This window comes from Gopherus evgoodei, chromosome 6, assembly GCF_007399415.2.
Source record: "Gopherus evgoodei ecotype Sinaloan lineage chromosome 6, rGopEvg1_v1.p, whole genome shotgun sequence".
Lineage (NCBI taxonomy): Eukaryota > Metazoa > Chordata > Testudines > Testudinidae > Gopherus > Gopherus evgoodei.
This window is the reverse complement of record NC_044327.1, coordinates 74,328,678-74,345,966: the sequence shown is the minus strand read 5'-3', so window position 1 is coordinate 74,345,966 and position 17,289 is coordinate 74,328,678. Positions and strand designations below refer to the sequence as shown.

The following is a 17,289-nucleotide window of genomic DNA, read 5'->3' as shown; positions in this document are numbered from 1 at the left end:
AAGACAAGTAAGAGTATAGATTTGGTGTCATAAAGAAACAAAATTGACCCTAATCACATTAAAGGGTCTAATATGTTAATGAAAGGCATATGGACATGCAGCTGGAAGCTAGACATTCCATGGCCCTTTTCAAAGAGAATAGGCGATAACTCCTGTGTGCTGGACAATATCCTCACTCTCAGTAGTATAGGTTTTAGGCTTGATCCTGCAACGTGTTGAGCATCTCTTGTTAGGTGTTGTGGCCTCAGCAACCCTTGCGTTTAGTCACAGGTTTGAGGGCACTCAGTGCCCCACAAGAAGCACTCAGTATCTTGAAGGATCAGCCCCTTAAAATTGACAGCATGTGTGAACTATTGTTGAAAGCACAGTAGAATATCTTTGTTTTTCTACATAGTGACTGCATGGCAACAAGTTTAATTATTTACTTTGCACTGAGATACTTGTAGTATGAAAGGCACCACATCAAACCAAATTTTGTTCAGCATGTGAAATTAACCTAACCCCTTGCCTTTCACCAAACTGAAGCAGTATTGTATCAGCACTAGAAGACATATATCAGTAATCTGAAAACTCTTTGAATTCAACAGGGTTACCTTCACATATAAATAGCTACATAACTAGCAATGATACAATTTCTGGGGTAGGCAACAGTAGATCATCATGTCCAAATTAATACTGGTCTCTAATAAACTCCTGTTGAGGGACACCAGTTTTTAAACAGATGCCTTCCCCAATCAAATTATCATTGATTATCAGGGTAAAATGAAATGGAAACTTTGTAAATCACCAATTTTTTATAGTGAAACAAGAATAGATATTGCGCCAGTAAAAATAAATGGATATAAAATTGGAGCTTGCCTTACATGCTTTAACAGGACAAAACTACGCTGTGTACATTTGCACTCAACTTGAGTCACTGTCTCAGTATTTACTCAGTATTTATTTATAATTTGGAGTACTAATGAGAAAAATAGTCTTAGCTTCCCACAGTCCATGCAAAGCACAGAGAATTTTACTTCTAAATACTATTTCTTTTACAAAGCTGCTAAATTAGATTCATTAATTTTTAAAACTTTGTTTTGTAAACTTTTCCCTAAAACATAAGGTCAGCTATTTCTTTTAGATTTGTGCATTAGAGTGCTCATTTTACTACTAATTTTATTACCTGTTTTACAGATGGAGAAAGTTAGCAGGCATGTTAAATGATCCGCTAAAGGCCTCAGAGAGAGTTAGCTCCAGGGTGCATGCAAGGGACTTCTGTAAAAATCTATCTGTACTGCTGCCTGGAATACATTTAGCGAACACTCAGATGTGTTTATCGTGAGAGAAGACACAGCACTTTTTATTGGCTTTGAGTGCACATCACTAGTGCCCTGCCCATAGTAAACATTAGATTTAGATTGATGGATGAGATAAAGATGATGATGATGATATCACTGAAAATCCTGCCTTAACTGACAGTCCAGCTTTACCTCAATGTCACAGGAAATGATGTACTGGAAATTACTATGTACCAGAAATGTTATGACCTAAACCTGTGCCCTTCAAGAATCTGTCCTAATCTGATTCAACTCCTGACCCCTCATGGGAAGGCCCACCTTACCTAATGAGGAAAACCAACAGGATTTGATGGATAGGGCAGGACTCCTAAACCAGGGCCTAATGAATATCCCCACCCAAAAAAGGAAAGAAAATTAAGAAACACAGCTAAATGCAAGGAAACGGGCAAAATATAAAAGGAAGAGAGTGAGATTTAAAAATTTGTGATGAGACCTGTTAAAAGGGAAATAAAGGATCTTTTTAAAAAAAAGTTAAAATTTAAATGTTAACCAAAAACACCCCAATATTTTTTCTCACATGAATAATTTGAAAGGGGCCTAACCAAGCCTCTATTACTAGACCCCAAATCCTCCTTTGCTAGAGACGATGTAGTATGCGGCTTCAAACTCATAAACCCGAGCCTAATAAGCAGGGTTGCCTGGGGGGGAGAGGCAAGTGGGGCAATTTGCCCCGGGCCCCACAGGGGCCCTCACAAGAGTTTCTTAGGGCCCCTGAAGTGGAGTCCTTCACTTGCTCCGAGGGCCTTGGAAAACTCTCGCAGAGCCTGGGCAGCTCCGGGTCTTCAGTGGCAATTCAGCGGCAGGGAGCCCCACTGCTGAAAACCCCAGGCTCCCTGAATCCTCTGGGTGGCCCTGCTGATAAGTAGCACCAACCCCTTAGAAATGAGCGAGAACTGCAACTAAACATATGAGAAAAGCGAAAATGCAACGAGAGCTTTTAAAAGCCTTGCAAAGAGATGGTTTTAAGGGAAATGGGACATTCGTAAGCACAGATGTTAGCTAAAAGCACGGCATGTTTTCCCACATGGATAACTGAAGAGAAATTTGTAAAAGATGTAGGTATTGATAATGATACTTTACAATAATCTGTTATAAGTGATATTCTTATTACACATATCTTGTGAAAAAGCAAATATTAAGATTTTTCTTTAAAGAATTGTTGAGAACCTCAGGGCTGCCCAGAGGATTCAGGGGGCTCGAGGCAAAGCAATTTCGGGGGCCCCTTCCAGAAAAAAAAAGTTGCAATACTATAGAATACTATATTCTCGTGGGAGCCCCTGTGGGGCCTGGGGCAAATTGCCCCACTTCTCCCCCCTCCCCCCGGGGCAGCCCTGGAGAACCTTCTATAAGTACTGAAAGAGAAGGAGCAAATACAAATTGGAATTCAGAAGAACTGAGCCTTTATAGGGTCTGAACCCCTGTAGATAGTCACATTCTCATTGCAAAAGGTCTGTCAATAACTTTGAAAATCAGTTCATTCCAGCTGAACCCTCTTTTCTCAATTGTTAATATATGCAATAAAATTCCATTTGTTGATTATTTTTTTTAATTTGAATTGGTATCCTCCCTTCGCTCATCCATCAACCCAAATCTGAAGTTTACTATCAGCAGAGTACAGCTCAGCCAACCTTCCTGGGCTGCTCAAAATAATCTAGTTCAAAAATCACATCTTGCAATAATAGTGAGATTGTGCCACCTCATTTGCACAGCCATTTCCCCATACACTAATTTGATTCTGATCTTTACATTGCGTATGTATTTGCTTGCCCCAGTTAGACAAATCTGAATGTTCATAGGAGGAGTGCTTGATCTAGTCTAGATACAGAAACATTGTAAAAAACAAACAAACTACCCCCATCCTAAATTACAGTCAGTTTGTGATTCACATGCACACCTTAGTCTATTTTTCATCAGGAGCAAATGCCTCATTAAATGAGAATTTGAAAGATAGGTGGGTCATATTTAAAAACTGCATCCCATAAACACGTTTCTTTCATGGAGTTCTCTATATTGAAACCTACATAAAGGAAACATTTTTGGGATGATGTTTTAAAATACGTCTTGGCTATTTAGAATGATATATACAAACATCTGCCTGGAGACTGTATTAGTTCTACAATATATTAAATGCTTGCAGGCATGAGTCAGGGGCAACATATCTCTGACTGGACTATAACCTTGAAAAGACTAGCTGACAAAGTACAAGACATAATCACCATTCCTCCCAATTACTAGGCATTAAAACAGGAATATTCTTCCTTGTATACACTACGTTGCAAGCGTTTAGCTATTCATGTTAAAATCAAATTTAATGTGCGGTGCTGGACTTCAGACTTCCCAGTAAGTGCTAAAGCAGGAGAACTCTTGCATTGTCTTTAGGATATATCTAATCGGTATCTCATATATGCAAATAGAGATATTGCTGTTAATTGAAATGCCGATTATTGCAGAGTCCTATCAGATTTTTGGTTTGTTTCCATGGCATATTCTCCAATAATGCAGATTAAGACAACTGCCATTTTTAATTAGGGACTGGAAGAAAGTCAGGCTTTTTAAATTCAGCCGGATAATTGCTGTTAGTAATTCTCAAGTACTGAATATGAACATAGCACTCTGGAGGATATGAAGAGAGAAATCAGAAGATTCACACACCAAAGGTCTGGATGGAAGGAGGTTGGCAGCAGAGGAGTAAGGGAAGAAGAGAGGTGGGCCAGTTCTATAATAGACATGATCGCATGATGTTGCCATTTTATGATAATTGGTATTTGTTTTATGTCTTTTAGTCACTCAAATTTGAAGTGTGATGTTAATTTAACTTTCCCCATTGTTACCATGCAGTCCTGAGCCCTCATCTGAAATGTATCTACTTCTATTTGACACACAAAGACTTATAAATGAGTTGAGTTTTTAAGGTGCCACAAGTACTCCTGAGTGTTTAAAAAACATTTTTCCAACATATATTCAAATAGAAATAAAACATTAAGTTTAATGCTAGAAAAACCTGTTAAGTGGTGAAGTCCTGCTAGTTAGTGCATGATTATTGCCTGTTCCATATGTAGTGGTATTTTGTGAGGCCTATTTTAACATGTCAAGTCATGTGAGTCTACCACCAAGTACTAATGTCAAGAGGAAGAAGTGGGCCCTTTATGTTTAAGAACTAATACAGATAGGCTTTCAGTATTTATCAATCCAAGCTGATGATCTTTAACAGGGTGTGATGTACCTTGGTGACAACTGGATATCACAGAACTTGGATTCATGAGCAGCAAGCCGCATTCCAGCCTAAAAAGCCCTTTGAGGTCGTCTATACAGCTGTTTCCGGCTTGGAGAGATTCATACTTTACTAAGTCCACTTACTTATTTCATTCTACAGCAACCATAATTCTTTCTGATCAAAGCTCTTTTTTTTTTCAGATTCAGCTGCTCTATGCTTCTTTACAGAAGACATAACACTATCCTTTTTTGGTATCATGAGCTGGATCAAATAAAGACATACAGCATTTCCATGAAGAAAAACAAATAACCAAGCCTGAAAAGATGCTGCTCCAAAACAGAGAAAGCAGAGAACAAGGCAATTAGGTGGACAGAGGGTCTGACAGTTCCCTCTTGACATCAGCCAGCCTACCCAACACATTGTCTTCAGACTTAACTATTCGAAAGTGAATAAATCAGGAAGCACAATTTTATATCCTTGTACCTGAAATTCTAACATAGTTTTCCCCATGTTTGACTCCAACATATAATGATAAGCCCCGATGCTTGTGCTTGGGTCATCAGCATCACTTGAAGTACCCTTGGGAAGGAAACAAGACAGCGAGATTAGTATTGGGATGTTTGGTTTTTTATATATATATATATATATATATATATATATATATATATATATATATATATATATATATATATAAAGTTTTAATAGTTTATTAAAACAATTCCAGTGTTGAAAACTTGAACAATCTGTCATGGCCGTCCCCTTCCCCCCCAACCCCCGATAAACTATTTGGAAGTACAGATCAGTGAATCACAGCTACATTGACATGATCCTTTGTGATGCCAATCCTTTCTAGTACCATCTGGGAATTCTGAAAGTGCTGTGAAAGCTAGTAAATTTTAGTTTACTTCTAGTTAAATATTGATCTTCCTAACAGGAAACCTTGTGCACCCTTAGGAGATTGGACTGATGCTGAATGAGGACTCCAACTATCATATCATCATTGGGAGTGGGGATACGGGGGGGGGGGGCGGGAAAGACCAACTCGAGATGGTTGAACCTCTAAAGGCTTGTGTTTGTATAAGCATCCAGAAGATTAGGTGCTTGCTTGATGTGCTGACCTGTACCCACCACCCACATACCCCACGCCCTTTTGTAGTTCCAGTCATATTTCTAGTGACATGTCTGGGAGTCATTCTCACACAAAATAGGCCTGATCTTGGGTATAAGCCCTGTGACCTGTTAGCTCCTCCAATACTAGGTTTTTCCTCACCTACCCAGGCAGCCCACTGCCTTCATTCATCCACACTTGGCTAATTGGCTCACTCACTTCCTTCTGCAAGGCTTTCACACTGACTTGGTGTTTTATATTAGTGCAAGTGCATTTGAGCCATCTCAGTCTTTGCACACTAGAATTAAAGGCTAGTGTGCAGTTCCCCCTTCCCTTCAGAAGATTTCATTCTTCAGATCTATAGAAGATCAAGTCAACTCGCTGTTTCCACAAAGAAGCAGGAGGAAAGCGCAGACTAATCATCCAAACCTATAAGATCAGAGGAGGGCAGAAGCATTTGGTCTGCGCCAGATTAAAAAAGAGCGCACTGGAGAGGTTGAGTAGCAGGATGCTGGGTCTCACACCCCCTTCCCACCAAAAAACCTGCCACTCATGCAAGTAAGGGTGTGGTGGGAGAAAGGGCTATTTTGGGACTTCCAGTATCTCCCCTAAAAGAGATGAAGGTCATATATTTGACCATTTCAGAACTTTTTCAATAAAGGTTTCTTCTAGGTGTACATTTTGGGTGCAGTATGAAGGAAGGGAATGGATCTTAAATTTGTCCATACGTATTTACCCTCCCTTCCTTTCCTTCTGCCATTTTCTGCCATTTATGTTAAACTTGTGTTGATCTGTTCACAGGCTTCTAGTGTCGAACTGATGGATTTGTCTTCTTTATTGTTCTGCTTTAGGTTACTCTATTTCTCTTTCCAGGTGGTGTCCATGTTATCTCTTGATGTGGAAGTTGTGTTGATGTCATCTTTAAAGCATGTCCGTCAATATCGTCTTACCAGGTTTGATGCTTCAGGTTGATTTGCTCGCCTTAGAATTTCGGATCTTGCAATCTTTCCAATAAACTCTGAAGATCTTTGGAATCTTCAGGAATTTACTTTGGAATTAGTTGATCTTATCAATTTCTGTTGTTGATTTTCATGACTCTGTTCCATGAAAGAGGACAGAGATAATGCTGGCATTAAAAATTTGTATTTTTGTGCCATTGCCAATCATGCTATTTTTCCAAATCTTTTCAAGTTTATGAAAGTTTTTTGTTTTGGTTTCTTTTTTGCTTGTTTTTATATTTGTTGCTTAGTAGCTAGCATGGTATCACCACCATTGCACACACCCCCTCGCTAGGCAAAATGATTTATTTCTTCTAATATTTCTCCATCTACTCTGACAGTTGCTTTTGGAACATTAATAGCCATGTATTTTGTCTTCTCCTCATTGATGAAACAAGCCAACTTGTTTGGCTATATCTGCAAAAAGCTGGGTCTTCCATTAAATATGTTGGACTAAGCGGTACAATGTCATCAGCAAAAACAAGGTAATCAAATTGCACTTTGTCATTTATCCATAAAATTTCTTGGTTGCTTTCTATGGTTACTTTCCTCATGACATAGTCAATGACCAGGGCAAACACCCTTGCCTTACTCCAGTTGTCACTGCAAACCATTGACTGATGTAATCACTATCTTTAACTGCACATTATATTGGCCTTGATGATTCTAATTATTTTTGCTGGTATTCTGTAGCATCCCATAATTTTCCAAAGACAGTCTTTGCATACACTGTCAAAAACCTTCTGGAATTCTACAAAATTTATCACAAAAGGTGCTTGCTGTGCCATACTTTGTTGTATAATATGTCAGAGAACAACAATATGGTCTTCATAGGATCTCAGTGGTCTAAAATCTGCTTGTTCCTCTGTAAATTGAAGGTCCATTTCTTTCTTGATATGTTTCAGGGTGATGTTGCACATGATTTTACCAGGCTTTGACAATGTTGTGATTCCTCTCCACTTACTGCAGTCGGTAAGTGCACCCTTCTTTGGCAATGAAATGCATCCTAGAATACTCAAGGAGTTAATGGAAGAGGTATCTGAGCCTCTAGCTATTATCTTTGGGAAATCGTGGGAGACGGGGGAGATTCCAGAAGACTGGAAGGGGGCAAATATAGTGCCCATCTATAAAAAGGGAAATAAAAACAACCCAGGAAACTACAGACCAGTTAGTTTAACTTCTGTGCCAGGGAAGATAATGGAGCAGGTAATCAAAGAAATCATCTGCAAACACTTGGAAGGTGGTAAGGTGATAGGGAATAGCCAGCATGGATTTGTAAAGAACAAATCGTGTCAAACTAATCTGGTAGCGTTCTTTGATAGGATAACGAGCCTTGTGGGTAAGGGAGAAGCGGTGGATGTGATATACCTAGACTTTAGTAAGGCATTTGATACGGTCTCGCATGATATTCTTATAGATAAGCTAGGAAAGTACAATTTAGATGGGGCTACTATAAGGTGGGTGCATAACTGGCTGGATAACCGTACTCAGAGAGTAGTTGTTAATGGCTCCCAATCCTGCTGGAAAGGTATAACAAGTGGGGTTCCGCAGGGTTCTGTTTTGGGACCGGTTCTGTTCAATATCTTCATCAACGATTTAGATGTTGGCATAGAAAGTACGCTTATTAAGTTTGCGGACGATACCAAACTGGGAGGGATTGCAACTGCTTTGGAGGACAGGGTCAAAATTCAAAATGATCTGGACAAGTTGGAGAAATGGTCTGAGGTAAACAGGATGAAGTTCAATAAAGATAAATGCAAAGTGCTCCACTTAGGAAGGAACAATCAGTTTCACACATACAGAATGGGAAGAGACTGTCTAGGAAGGAGTATGGCAGAAAGAGATCTAGGGGTCATAGTGGACCACAAGCTTAATATGAGTCAACAGTGTGATACTGTTGCAAAAAAAAGCAAACGTGATTCTGGGATGCATTAACAGGTGTGTTGTAAACAAGACACGAGAAGTCATTCTTCCGCTTTACTCTGCGCTGGTTAGGCCTCAACTGGAGTATTGTGTCCAGTTCTGGGCACCGCATTTCAAGAAAGATGTGGAGAAATTGGAGAGGGTCCAGAGAAGAGCAACAAGAATGATTAAAGGTCTTGAGAACATGACCTATGAAGGAAGGCTGAAGGAATTGGGTTTGTTTAGTTTGGAAAAGAGAAGACTGAGAGGGGACATGATAGCAGTTTTCAGGTATCTAAAAGGGTGTCATCAGGAGGAGGGAGAAAACTTGTTCACCTTAGCCTCCAATGACAGAACAAGAAGCAATGGGCTTAAACTGCAGCAAGGGAGATTTAGGTTGGACATTAGGAAAAAGTTCCTAACTGTCAGGGTAGTTAAACACTGGAATAGATTGCCTAGGGAAGTTGTGGAATCTCCATCTCTGGAGATATTTAAGAGTAGGTTAGATAAATGTCTATCAGGGATGGTCTAGATAGTATTAGGTCCTGCCATGAGGGCAGGGGACTGGACTCGATGACCTCTCGAGGTCCCTTCCAGTCCTAGAGTCTATGAGTCTATGAGTCTTGGTTTTCTTCAGTTGACTCCATTAGAACACTGAACATGACTTTCAGTTCAGATTGAAAAGCACTTTTTTTTAAAATGCCTGTTTTTTTTAAATTGTGCACTGCTAATGCATGGTCTTCTTTTAACCTTCTTCAGACTCTTTAACTTGATCTTCAGTTTAGCAGTATAAAGGTTATGATTATGGTTACTGCCCACTTCCGCTCCCTTGTGTGCACATCTGCTAATGAGCTGTGAAGCTTTCTTGAAATGCAGAAGTGATCTATCTGGTTTTTTTGTAATAGCATTTGGGGATTTCCATGTCACTTTATGGAATTTTTTAGGAGGGAATATTGTTTCAACTATCACTAGGTTGTTCATGCAGGAAATGTTTACCAATTGTTCACTATTTTGATTCATGTCCCACCCCTGCCACACTTGCCCATAACTTTATTAAACTATTTATTGTTACTTCCAAACTTTGTGTTAAAATCCCCTGTTGTCACTATATCATATTTTGGGACCTCGGTTAAAACATCCTGTAACAAATTTTAAAAGTATCTTTTTCATTATGTAGCTTTTCATTGATTGGTACATAGTTTTGTATGACAGTTTAGTTTAAAGAATGTAGTCTGAAATCAAGCTTTAGTAATTATTTCATTGACTGATTCCCACTCATTCAGTGCCTGTTTAGCTTCATTCAACATTAGAATTCCTACCACAGCTTTATGTCTACCATCTACATTCCTGGAGTAGATGATAGTCTTATTTATTTTTCTTAAAGTGCACTTTGTTGAGACCTGTCCAACTACACTCACAGATTCCAAGGACATCAAGATGCTATCTATCAATTTATTTAATTATCTGAGCAGTTTTAGTACTTTCCTACATTGTTCTCATAGTCAAAAATCCATTTTTCATTACTGATTTGTCCTTAAGCATGGGACTTTTCAGGACATGGGCTTCCTTATGTGTTTGACCAATGCTGCAGTATTCTTCACAGGAAGTTGATCTCTTGTTCGAGTCTGCTGCCCACTGTTATAGGTGCTGATGTTTGTTTCTGTAGCATGTTTGTTTTATGTGATGAAGGTACAAGCCCCATGCATAACCTTAGGTCCATGTCTCCTTATTTATTATTCAGAACTGTCCACATGTGGAGACTTCCCCATCCATCACCCAGGGATGCGTTTGGTAGCTTCTGATGCCCCATGCTCAGCCAAAAAAATGCAGCACATCTGATTGACCTGGACATGATGGCAAAATGAGGACAGATGAATGGATGAATTTTAAGTGGTAGGCTGCAACTTTTATTGCACAGAAGAGGAGTATTACCTACCCATCTTCCATATTCCCTTATACCTGGGATTCCAATGCAGGGGTAACAGGGCTCCTACCAATAACTCATAACTCAGTGGAGAGTCCCCTCAGCCTACTCTTAGGACTCAACTCGTTTTGAGTCCTACTCCCTCCCTCCTGTGAAGGGAACAAAGGATTCTGCAGAAAAGGACCTGGGGATTATAGTGGATGAGAAACTGGATATGAGTCAACAGTATGCCCTTGTTGCCAAGAAGGCCAATGGCATATTGGGCTGTATTAGTAGGAGCATTGCCAGCAGATTGAGGAAAGTGATTATTCCCCTCTGTTCAGCACTGGTGAGGCCACACCTAGAGTATTGTGTCCAGTTTTGGTCCCTCCACAACAGAAGGGATGTGGACAAATTGGAGAGAGTCCAGAGCAGGGCAACAAAAATTATTAGGGGGCTTGGGCACATGATTTACAGGAAGAGGCTGAGGGAACTGGGGTTATTTAGTCTGCAGAAGAGAAGAGTGAGAGGGAATTTGATAGCACCCTTCAACTACCTGATGGGGTTCCAAAGAGGATGGAACTAGGCTGTTCTCAGTGGTGGCAGATGACAGAACAAGAAGCAATGTTTCAAGTTGCAGTGAGGGAGGTCTACACTGCATATTAGGAAGCACTATTTCACTAGGAGGGTGGTGAAGCACTGGAATTGGGTTACCTAGGGAGGTGGTGGAATCTCCATCCTTAGAGGTTTTTAAGAGCCGGCTTGACAAAGCCCTGGCTGGGATGATTTAGTTGGTGTTGGTCCTGCTTTGAGCAGGGGATTGGACTAGATGACCTCCTGAGATCTCTTCCAACCCTAATATTCTATGATTCACCAGGGTGGATACCTCAGCCTGTGAGAGTCACAAAGTCTCATCCTATCACATGAGCCCACGGCCAGTCAGCAAAAACTCAGGTCTTTTACCTTTGGGAACCACTCAGTGTATCCTTTTAATCACATTGTAAACTAGCCACAGGACTAGCCAGTGTCTAGCTTGATCACACTCCCCACAACCAAACCACCTGTTATCACAACTTCATTCATTCTTACATATTCTGGTGCCGGCCTCTGACAAATGTTCACCATCATCCCTGAAAAATTCAGGCCAATTGGAACAGATGTCTCTGTGTGTGACACTCTGTACCTCAAAATAGCACCTTGTAACCCCCCATATTCGCCACTGTGATAGATTATGATATATTTTGTAGAAAGTATGCCTTGTGAGGTATCATTTAAAAAGTCTTGATCTATTGAAAATTGTTAGCCTGTTGGATTGTATGTGAGGTTATGAAGTATTGCTATATGTATTACTGAAATATGTTGTGAGGTTGGGAATGCCCACAATCAGCCTTTCAGTTGCAAAAAAGGAGGGCCCAGACATTGTTAATGGCTCAACATGAAAACAATCCATTATCCCAGAGGCTCCTTAGAGAAGAGACATATGCAATGCAGACTGTTTCACCAAGGGGAGCTGACTGACCCCACCTCACAGCAAGGATCTTTCTAGCAGGTGGAAGAAAGTATAGAAGAAGGAGAGTGCCTCTACCATCACCCCATCTCAACACTCTGGAAGCACATCTGGAAGGCTCTAAAGGTCTATCAGGCCAGCCTTACAGAGCTCATGGAATTTGGGACACAGGAAGTGCTTTGTCATGTGTGGCCCATACCGACACATCAAAATCAAGGGCAGGCATGTGGGAGGAACCTCACTGAATTAATTGCAGAAAGGAAATTAAACCTAGACCATTTTAGCTGCTGTTGATCTTGAAGGCCAAGGAATGATTTTTATTTGTTTTCATTGTACCCCAGAAGATGGTTGGATTATGTGACCAGAAGACTTGATTATCTGGCCAGAAGACCAAGCCACAGAAGACCCACAGAGGCCGACGTACAGCCTGCAGGGTCAATGGGAGCTGAAGAAAATGGCAGCACTGCTCCTGGACATCAGTGGGTGCTCAAAAAAGAAAGTGCAACTCTCCACACCCTCATCAAATGGCTCCCTTTGCTTCCCCCACCTGTTCAGGCAGCTGGGTGGCCACTTTCTGCCCTTGGCTATGGATGTGCAACTTGAATTGGCTTCAATGGACCCTCAGTGACTTACTGGAATTTTGAGGTGGGGCTTCGCTTTTGATTGGAATAGAAATTTCTGACAAGTAAAAAAAACAAACCAGGAGTTAACTCTCCAAATCACTTCTGAATTAATCTGAGAGTCAGTGGTAGTTCAGAAATACAGTGTTTTATGTTGATGCCTATTGCCCTCTACCTGCTCTTCACTGTTTCAATGATCCATTGATATGAAACTTTACCTCCGGTCCCCAGTCTTTTCCTGGCGCTGCAGGATTGCTGCCCATTCATCTGAACATTAAGGTTTAGATGTTTGATATGATCCACCCAAAATGTCAGTTAAATTAGTCCAGTCTACCTGCAGGCATTTATGAAAGACTTATCATCTATGTGCTGGTTGTTCACACTTGGAGTCCCATACACTATCTCTATGATAATCAGGGCATACTGATGGACCTGTAGAGATATGAGCCATAATTAAGCAAATACTTTTTCAATGGACCTCTGGAATATCATGAAGTAGCTAGGTAAGGAAGTGGCTAAATTCCCCATAAATTTGAACTTGTTAATTTTTTTTCTTTTTGAAAACCTAAAAAAGGTCAACTACTTTTGATAAATTCCCTCTCATAATTCTAGGTATTCAGTGGCAGCTGTGCAGAGTTGAACAGATCCCTACACAAGATAGTTCCTCTAACTGAACAGCCAGCAAATTTATAGCTTTTGAATGCTGTAACGTTAACACACTGCTGCTGAAATATTTATGCTGGCTTTTAAATATCCCTGAGGAAATCCACCCTGAAGTCTGCAAAGCTATACCCTTTTACCTTCAAAATTTCCATAAAAAATGATGAATTACATTAAATTGAACCTCCCTTTAAATTTCATGTATAAATAAATCATGCCCCATTTTGCCTAACTGACTTGGATTTTTGTTCCTCTAAAGTGTATGAGATTCAAATTACTGGGAAAGAAAGCTCTCCTTTCATTCACAGACCAGATATAGACCAGGCCTCCTTACATTGCTCTATCAGGTCACCTAAATTATAGCCACTCCTCTTCCCTTCTCCCAGTCCATCTCATAAAGGAGAAAAGGGGAAAACTTCAGCTAGTGTGCTTCACTAAAAGCTGTTAACAGTGTTTCTAAATTATTTTAATTCCACTCCACATTTGTTATCAGACGCTTCTTCTGAAAAGATGGGAAGAATTTAATGAACCCTTTGTAAATCCAGGACATAAGCCTATCAGTGAGCCTGCACTTTCATTTATAAAGATGTGTTACATCCCACGTTGATTTTAGCCACAGGGCCCAATGCTGAACTAGAAATCAAGTCTTGTTTGTTTTGTTTTGTTTTCTAATTATAACTCCAAAGTCTGTTTGGGCAATCTTTACCATGACAACAGTGGGAAAAACCCAGACCCTAGTGATGGTTTATTTGTCAGTCAGGGGACAAGTAGCAGTGATAAGTCAGAGTTAATGGGAGTTAGTATGGGTATCAAGAGAAATTGTTCCTTGAAACTATTTAGGAAATTTTACAGTGGAATTATGTTTTCCCACTCATTTTTACTCATTATGATAATTTAAGAAGAAAACAGATTTGGCTGATCTTTTCAAAGCAATGCAGGAAATTTAGCCATACACCTTCCACTAATGGAAAGGACAGTGCAAGACAGTCCTCAAACACTGTTTCAAAATATCTCAAGTGTCCATTAGAACCATTAGGATCCACTCCTTGAATGTGCTGAGAACAGTCAACTTCTATTACATCAATGGTGTGGGAGGGGATACTAAAGCTTAGCTCATCCATTACTTGTTACATAGACACAGACACACATTTTCTAGGTATAACTAATTTTACATTTAGATCAGCCTTATGTAAATATAGATGGGTTTTATTTATATCAGCTTATAATATTTTATGTTTAGCTATAGATATGAATCATTCATATAAGCTATGTATATAATATGTTTTAGACATTTGTTAAACTTCACCCTATATTAAAATGCACCCATTTCTGGCTGGTAGGAAATTGTTGTGCACTGTTTTCAACTACATCACAAATATTCCTAATTTTCATACTTTACACTAGATAATTAAAAATGAAACTAAAAGAATTTCCCCACACACACACTTGAGAAGAAGGAAAATACAGACCTTGGGCCAGATCCTCAGTTGCCATACATAAGCACAGCTCTACTGATGTACAGCAGCTCCAGTGATATCACCTAAATACCTGTCTCCTTGCTCTTAGAGTATAAACTCTCTGGGGGATGAACCATGTCCCACGTCTGTGTTTGTGCAGTGCTTAGCACAACTGGGCCCTGATCTTGACTGGGGCCTTCAGGGCAGAACAATTAAATAAATATTAAATAATAAGCACCTTGAATGACATTTAGTCTTAGGTTATCAGATTATGTTTTTTATTTCAAACTTTAATTTAATAGGACACAGTGGATTTTCACTGGCCATCCCACACAATTGACAGCGAGTGCAAGTGTTGGGAGTCTGTTCCATCAATTGTGGTTGATTCAGTTTTGGTATTTAATGACAAAGGTTCCTTCCTTCACCCATTTCCCTACCAGAGTAACTATAACGTTAAGGAATAAATCACTGAAAAAGAGATACATTGAAATAAATTAAGGATCTGGAACTAGAGTCCCTTACAGATTATACAAACAAATTAAACTCCCTGAATTCCAGAGCCTGTGTTTAAGTGTTTACTAAAGAGTTAATGGATTATCAGTGAAGACACAGTTATGTAGGATCTAATATTAATCCCATTTAAGTAGTTTCCTCAATTAGCTGCAATTTTATATCAACACAGCGGAAAACAACTCAAGAAACATAGATTGGTACTTACACTGGTTGAGGAAACAGCTTCTTGAACACTTTCCATAATGAATTCCTTTGTGATCTTGCGACAGGGCAATTCATTGAACAGAGAGTTGATCAGAGCTACTTTTGCAGCATCTCGTCTTGCCTCTGCTCTGCTTAAGCAGCACTGAAATTGCACATAAATACAGAGGAAGTTACAGACCTCAGGAAAACTATTCTAGTTCACCTTAGGACTATTTTTGTCTTTATTAATACAACAGAGAGCCCTTTTCAAGCCCAAATTAAAACTGTATTTCTACATTAACATTGGCCAATGTGCTTTTATCAGTAAAGTTGGTTGACTTCTCACACAAAAAATATTTTTCATTGAAAAATTGCCTTTTCTCCAAAATAGGACTTTTCAGAAAATTGTCAACATTATCAAAATTTTCTAATTTTTGCAAAATTCTGTGATATTTTTACTGAAATAATTTTTGAAATCTATCAATTTTTTCATTGACTGCAAACCTGATTTTCACTGCAAACCGAGTTTGTGGGGGGTGTGTGTGTGTGTGTGTATCTATATATATAAAAACCTGGGTAAAAAAATAGACATTCATGAAAAATAGAACCAATTTAAACAAAGAAATGGGAAAAGACCCTGAATTTCTTGGTGAAATTGTTTCCCCATTTTTTGACCAACTCAACCAATCAGTATTATGCAAACATTCTATGGATGCGGTTTTCAAAGGAGTCTGAGAGCAAGGCTTCCAGCTTCCATTGACTTTCCCTTCATTAGGCACCTTTAAAAATCCAAGCTCATGTTAATTTCCTCTATTCTAGTCATAGCGTGAGAAAATCTTATTAGCACTTTCAAGTACCATGCTTGCTAGCCCACGAACAAAACATTGTAAATAGAAACTAATACAGAAGAGACCTACCTCTTCAGTTTATTCATTTATCACATACTGGGAGTTCTGCTGAAGTGCAACTTGGATAGAATGTGATACATTTTAGATATGATGTCAGTAATTAAACGCTTTCATTTTTTACTCTGCATATGACAAACTAACTACTCTTTAGTGGTTGCCCAATTACAGCAACATACACATTTAAATGATTCTTCCATCAGCTTTCCTCAGATACGATACAGAATTATTTAAAGCCTGATCTATAGCCCACTGAAGTCAGCTGCAGTCTTTCCATTTATTTTAATTGGCCGTGGATGAAACCCTTGGTATAGATGTGTGAGTACAGATGTGCTGTTTTACCAGTAGGAGACTTGGGCACCTATGAATATGACGATTATTTCTGTCCTCTCTACAAGCAAGGAAAATGCAGGTATATTCACCAAAAACAAGTAATTGTGATGTTTCAAAAGCTTATCTTTTTAAATGATTAAACTTAATGTTTAGATTCAAAGAAAACGATTTTGTTTTCTTTTTACAAAAATTTCATTCTTAGCACATTTGTTTAAAGAATGAGTTTTCTAAAAGGAAAATCATTTTAATTCCCCTTTTATAGCTTAATTTTTACTCACTAAATTTAATATTTTGAACGTGCCTCAAGTAGCCTAACCCCACAGCTACTCATGGTATGTAAAATACTTGACCCTCCTCTGAGCAATTCCATGCACCTTTTATATCCATTTAGAGTTGCCTAGATCAATACATTTTACCACTCTGTTTTTCCTTCATTAGTTTGAAATATTCTCTTGTAAGTATCTCTGCTTTCTAAAATTCAAAGAACAAAACTCAGACTTGTATGTTTTTAATAATAAAATTTATAATAAAAACCAATCCAAATAATTTAGATTTAAACCATCTTTGTGAAGATGAAACCCAGTGAAAATGACAGATAAAAGAAACTTAGTTTTTAAGTAAGGCCAGCAAAGCAGCAGATCAAAGA

General features: G+C 39.0%; 1 protein-coding gene and 1 long non-coding RNA gene across 4 annotated transcripts in view; one reads left to right on the top strand and one right to left on the bottom strand.

The window, feature by feature from the left end:
• LIX1 (limb and CNS expressed 1) overlaps positions 1 to 17,289 on the bottom strand; it is a 45,744-nt gene that overhangs the window by 2,357 nt on the left and 26,098 nt on the right. Inside the window, exons 3-4 of the mRNA XM_030567936.1 lie at positions 15,428 to 15,568; positions 5,038 to 5,133 (exon numbers count right to left, since the gene is read on the bottom strand). Coding sequence (XP_030423796.1) covers positions 5,038 to 5,133; positions 15,428 to 15,568 — 237 coding nt within the window. The remainder of the gene's footprint in view (positions 1 to 5,037; positions 5,134 to 15,427; positions 15,569 to 17,289) is intronic.
• On the top strand, positions 5,604 to 13,458 carry LOC115654019. 3 transcript variants are annotated; one of them, XR_004001074.1, is made up of 4 exons: positions 5,604 to 6,615; positions 7,002 to 7,632; positions 10,304 to 10,455; positions 12,314 to 13,458. It is a non-coding gene; the product is annotated as an uncharacterized LOC115654019 (long non-coding RNA). The 3 variants fall into 3 exon arrangements; XR_004001073.1 differs by having other exon boundaries at positions 5,604 to 7,145; positions 7,566 to 7,632; XR_004001072.1 differs by having other exon boundaries at positions 5,604 to 7,632.